At 42.0% G+C, this 6,292-nt stretch overlaps 1 protein-coding gene across 2 annotated transcripts in view; it reads right to left on the bottom strand.

The window, feature by feature from the left end:
* Positions 1 to 282: 282 nt before the first annotated feature.
* The window catches only part of LOC136694496 (kelch-like protein 29), a 106,680-nt gene continuing 100,670 nt past the window's right edge, over positions 283 to 6,292 (bottom strand). For both annotated transcript variants that reach the window (XM_066668124.1, XM_066668115.1), the window contains exons 13-14: positions 2,492 to 2,636; positions 283 to 466 (exon numbers count right to left, since the gene is read on the bottom strand). In XM_066668124.1, coding sequence (XP_066524221.1) covers positions 283 to 466; positions 2,492 to 2,636 — 329 coding nt within the window. The remainder of the gene's footprint in view (positions 467 to 2,491; positions 2,637 to 6,292) is intronic.

Raw genomic sequence — 6,292 nt, 5'->3', positions numbered from 1 at the left:
ACACGTTACACAAAGGCGCCTTGCTAAGGCACTGAGCCTGTTAGTGCCAAATGGCAAAGATTAGCTTCTACATTCCAGATGGGTGAGGGCAGGAGGAAAAGAAGGGGGTGATGGTGAAACAGAACGAGAGAGTGACAGAGAGACAGATGAGAGATTTCACAAAAGGCTTCAGTGTCAGCACTGATAATCCTGGGCCAGCGAGGGCCTGTGGGTGAGCGCGCAGACGGGTGGAGTGTGTAAAGGGGCAGCAGTTTCTTTTTGGCCCATGTGTGTTCTCCAATGTTAGCCACTCTGGATGTACTTCTTGATAACCACGCAGCCGTGTCTGAAGAGTGGGCACGGCATGCTTTGCTGTTGAGTCCAAGCATTGGCACAAGGGTCAAAGGCCTCCATGTTCCCAAGTGCTGGACCCTCACTGCTGACAATGCCTCCAGTAGCATAGATCTTCCCATCCAGGACCACCGCACTACATGGAGCAAATAGAAGAAAGAGGATCATCAAAATGTATATATATTTATGAATGGAAGAAAGATAGATATATTTTTTTTAAATACACTGTTCTGTTGTTTTTGTAAATATTAAATAAGTATTTAAAGTTTTTGCAAATTTAACTGTAATTAAAGTCCCTCCCAAATCAAATCCAGCAGAACACAGCAGGAAAAAACAAATCTCTCAAAAGACAAAGACATGCTTCATTCTTTCTGAGCCAATTCAGAGCACATTTATCACACAACATACAGATCACACTTAGGAGACAAATATGAAAATGAGTGGACAATGGTTTTAAAGAAAATCGCTGGGATATTTTTGCACCTCTCCAAAGTCTTAAAAGCTAGTTGTATTTAATGCTTCTCACACATCGAATCATTCTAGACACATTCAGGGATAATAAGGTCTGGGATCCTGAGTGGCTGATCCTTTGTTCTGAGAGCACCAGTTATATGTTTGAGTTTATTTTTTATTTTTATGTTTTTTTGTCTATTTCCTTTTCTCAGTAAGGACTTTCTGACAGCTACACATCATTACAGACCCACAGAGCTGAGCTGTTTTCACAGTAGAACAGAAGGATGGACAGAAACACCTGTAGTCTTTCTTCTGATGCAAGAATGCAGCTTGATTTTTCTTCTGTTTTTAAAGATGAAAGTTTTAAGTACAGTTTACCTGATGTTTTGGTCTTCTTGCACTTGACAAATAAAACAACCTTCTATCTCTGAAATGATCAAACTGAGCTGCTAGGCCACTTCCCTCCAGGTTGGGAGCAAGAACTGGACCCTCCTGCTGTAGAATATCTATGATACCCCTACAAGATCAGCAACACTTTGAATCCTATTTTCATCACAGTTATATCAGCTTTTTTTTGTGAAAGGATCCTACAGAGTTCAGTGCTGCAGGAAGAATAAATCATCTCATTTCCTAACCTCCTATTTTTGCAGTGTTAATTTCACACCCTCAGCATGTTTCAAAATGCTAATGTGGAAACTCTTAGCACTGTGACTGGAACTGACGTACCATTCCTGGGAAACATACAGTAGTTGTATCGCAAACACCCAGCTGAATGTTGAGACACAAATACAAATTCACACAGGCTCTCTCTCTCTTTCTCTCTCTCTCTCTCTCTCTCTCTCTCTCTCTCTCTCTCACACACACACACACACACCACACACACACACAGCAATGTTTTGAAGATGTGGTGCACAAGCAATTGTTCTGAGGCTCATCCACGCTTCATCTGCCACTGAGCTAATTACTCTCTCTGCTGTGAATACCAATCAGCAGAGGAGACAGATGCAGCCCAAAGCTTATCCCAGGGGACTAGAATTGAATTCTTATGAGTGGAAATCTTTTCCCTTTCCTTTTTTTATTTATTTAACTAAAGCAACTTATTGCATTATCGCAGAGTTTCATTCAGCTTTTATTTTGGATGTCACTCCTTGTTCTTCTTGAGCATTCATCTTGAGCAAGTTAAGTTCAAATAAAATAAACACAGAGAAAACAGCCTCTCTCTCTCTTTCTTTTTTGTTGTTGTTGTTCTACCAGAGATCAACCTTGGAGCAACAATATTTCAAAGCTTTTGAGCCTTTGCAAGAGGAGTGGTCTTTCACACAATCAACAGAAAAAGACTTTGATATGTTTGAAAGTATCCAAAATGGTTGGCAGCAGAGAAAGTGAAAGTCAAGTACAAAGCAAAGGCATCATTTACATTGATGGATCTGCTCAAGTCTCCAGCGTTCTACAGTAAAACACAATGAGCCGGCGATGTGGACAGCTGTCTTACTAAATGTATTACACTTATGAGATGTATTACATTTTCCACTACGTTGGTTTAATATGAGCTGAAAGAATAAATGGACGCTGTCCTCCATGCGGCCTGGATCTAGCTGTGATGGCTCTTTCTGAGGAGCGATGAGAAAATTGCAGACATTAATGCATAAAAATAAAAGCGAAAGGCAGGCTGGTGATACTGGCTCTCGGTCAGCCTGAATCTGCTTACCTGCAGAACTGCCTGGAGTGGTTCATGTTGGGTCCAGCTTTGATGTTGCCCTTCTCCGGGTCGTAGATGGTTGTAGCTCTGGCGTACGCCCCCCCCAGGATGAAGATGAAGCCATTAAGTGTCACAGCAGGAGCGTACTTGTTATCTGTGCAGAGCACACACATAGAGAGTAACAGAATTACACTCAATTCTACCTTATACAAGACATGTTACAGGCCCTTGGGTACAATTCAGTGCTAATATCCATGTTCCACAAAGGGAAGCCATCACAGGAAGTACTACTGTGTCAGTTTATTCCCAAAGATTAGCACTGCCTCAATGAAAGCTCAATTTAATGAGCTCCGATTGAAATGGCAGGGCCTCCAGGATTCGACAGCACATTCATCATAAGTAACTTGTCTCCTGCTTTGTGCATCTCCTCATTACACGTATTAAATGAATGGAAAAGCAAGCAATTGTGGCACCAGAAAAAAGTTGGAGGTCAACAAGCTGGCCCTCGTATTGATCATCGATATCATGGCTCCCTCCAAATTATGCAGGTTTGAGTGCAATTCACTTCTTTGAGTTTGAGTAAATAAGCAGCAGAGAACACATGAATAATTGATGAGACTGGGAAAAAAAATAATTGAATTCAATCACGCTCTCCACAACAGCTGCAATTTCAACCTCTTCCACTGAAGTAAAACTTGTGTATAGTTAATTAAATTTTGTGCCCTCTCACGTTCTGAAGTGGGGGCTCCTGAGGAGTAGTGATATTATGGATAATGTAAAAAAAATAATAAATATATAAATAAAAACTGTACAAACAGGAAAGCAGGAATTCAGCTGTGCACTTTCAAAAAAAAAAAAAAATGCCAACACAAAGGAAAAACACTTTCCAGTGGAACTTATTCACATGATTCTTACTTGAACCCAAATAATAAAGATATGCTTTGAATTTGGATTACACAGTAATATCATCTTTCAACACCTATTGTTAGTAATGTGGTTGTCAGACACTCCTGCTGTGATTTGATTCTTTGATTGAATGGATTATTGTTTCGCAGTGCTAGGTTTTTTTTGTTTCATAGCAGTTGATCAGTGCAAGATACGTTGCTGTGAAGATGATACAGAGGATGTTTAATCTGCTTTCTGGCTTACTATCAGATAAAGCCTAATGATTTCTTTGGGATACGCTCTGCAAGTCTTGCAGTAATACTCATATTATTCTTACTGGATCAGGAGATTTCCTTTTGCGGTAGATAGGTAAAGTCATCCAAACAAGCTCTCCCATTGATTAGGGTGTCAGAAGCTGAATTAATGTGTCAGGTTAACCACTAAACTGTAGTCTACACCCCACCGATAAAATTCCACTACATATTATAAAATAACATTAAAAATGGTAACAAACAATGATGTTTTAAATTTCCAATGTCATGAGAAAAATGTCTATTGCCTTTGGCCCATAGGCAGTTTTTAGTAACTGAACACAGTGGTGATAGCCCTAATGGCATCACTATAAACTACTACAGTGTAATTTATATGTTAATATGTCTGACAAACCGTAAAATGTGTTTTGGTTGTACACTGTGCCTGTGCCCCTCCCTTGCCTATCCAGTGTCATGTGTTGCACCGGGGAGTAGTCAGTCGCCATGGTGACTGGTGGTTCCCTGGTGTTCCTAGTTCTCCTGTCTGTGTGTTTATACCCCTCAGATGTTTCTCTATAGCAAGATTGAAAAAATAGCCGTGTGTTCTACAAAAAAAAGATGTTTTTGAGAAGAATGCTCTGGAGAAATCACCCTGCAAGAGTATATTCATGATGCCCCAGTGAATGATGGGACTTATTGCCATTGGCAAATCACAGACCTATGCGTCCATGTTACTTGCTGTGTGTACTTTAACCCTTCTTGGTATTTGTGTTCTTGAGAAGTGGAAGATGTCATTAAGAAAGAACACGTAGACAAAAAAAAAACAAATAAGAATGCATGTCCCTATCTGTATGTCTACTATGTCACTAAATTTCAACATGTTTTTCTTTACTAAATACCAAAATACATGTTGATCTAATACATGCTTACAATACAAATCTGTAGACAGTTGCTTAACATTTGCATATTTCAATTATTTTCTGTTTTAACTTATGCTACAGATGCTTGCACACAGTGAAGGTAGAATATTCCTGGAGCAATTCTTGGGGCTCTACTTTCATTCAACAGTTAGTGTAGGGTGAAAGGGTCGTAATAATAACACTCATTCATTCATTCTTTGTCTGTAACCCTTATCCAGTTCAGGGTGGAAGTGGAACCAGTGCCTACCCAGAATCAGTGGGCGCAAGGCAGGAACACACACTGGAGAGCACACCTGTCCTTCACAGGGCGACACACACTCACACACACTTTTTAGTCACCAATCCACCTACCAACGTGTGTTTTTGGACCGTGGGAGGAAACCAGATCACCCAGAAGAAACCCACGCAGACACAGGGAGAACACACCACACTCCTCACAGACAGTCACCCGGAGGAAACTCATGCAGACACAGGGAGAACACACCACACTCCTCACAGACAGTCACCCGGAGGAAACTCATGCAGACACAGAGAGAACACACCACACTCCTCACAGACAGTCATCTGGAGTAAACCCACGCAGACACAGGGAGAACACACCACACTCCTCACAGACAGTCACCTGGAGGAAACCCACGCAGACACAGGGAGAACACACCAACTCCTCTCAGACAGTCACCCGGAGGAAACCCACGCAGACACAGGGAGAACACACCACACTCCTCACAGACAGTCACCTGGAGTAAACCCACGCAGACACAGGGAGAACACACCACACTCCTCAAAGAAATTCACCCGGATGAAACCCAAGCAGACACAAGGAGAACACACCACACTCATCACAGACAGTCACCCGGAGGAAACCCACGCAGACACATGGAGAACACACCACACTCCTCACAGACAGTCACCCGGAGGAAACCCACGCAGACACAGAGAGAACACACCACACTCTTCACAGACAGTCACCCGGAGGAAACCCACGCAGACACAGAGAGAACACACCACACTCCTCACAGACAGTCACCCGGAGCGGGACTCAAACCCACAACCTCCAGGACCCTGGAGCTGTCTAACTGCAACGCTACCTGCTGTGAAACCGTGCCGCCCTATAATAATAATAATAATAATAATAATAATAATAATAATCATAATATTACCATGAGTTTGGTAAATGTGGAGTTTAAAGGAATCACATATAAGTAAAAGTCTGTTGTTATAGTGTTGTAGGTAATGCTGCTGTTCTCCAAACTGCACACTATAGGTAGGAACACCATGTAGGTGTCCTTGGGCAAGACTCCTCATTTGTCTGCCTCTGGGACATGGTTAAAATTAGTATGTTGTTCTGCCTTAGAACATTTGTACATGCCATAAATGTAAATAAATAAGTTAATACACTGTGCCGACTGCCATAAAATTAAAAATATCAGGTCATGGCCTGCATGGCCCAGCGTTCCACAGTCCATGCCCTCGGTAAAGTGTTGAGCTCTAAACAAGCTCTGGCTCTGTTTCTGAGATGTGTGCAGCGTTCCAGCACACCACAATTCAGTATTAGGAGTGTGTTTGGCATGGAGCCCAGTAGTAGTTGTGCCTAAGCCTCTTGATTTAATCTCCCTTTGACACATAGCTCTCTGCTTGACCACACATATTTGGGGAGTCTGTCATCAAGAAATGATTTCAAAGAACTACATGTGTTTGTGTGTGTGTGTGTGTGTGTCTGTGCGTGTGTGCATGCAACATTCTCAGCACCCCCT

Source organism: Hoplias malabaricus, chromosome 1, assembly GCF_029633855.1.
Source record: "Hoplias malabaricus isolate fHopMal1 chromosome 1, fHopMal1.hap1, whole genome shotgun sequence".
Taxonomy (NCBI): domain Eukaryota; kingdom Metazoa; phylum Chordata; class Actinopteri; order Characiformes; family Erythrinidae; genus Hoplias; species Hoplias malabaricus.
Note: the sequence above shows the minus strand (reverse complement) of the source record. Positions and strands in the feature narration are given on the sequence as shown.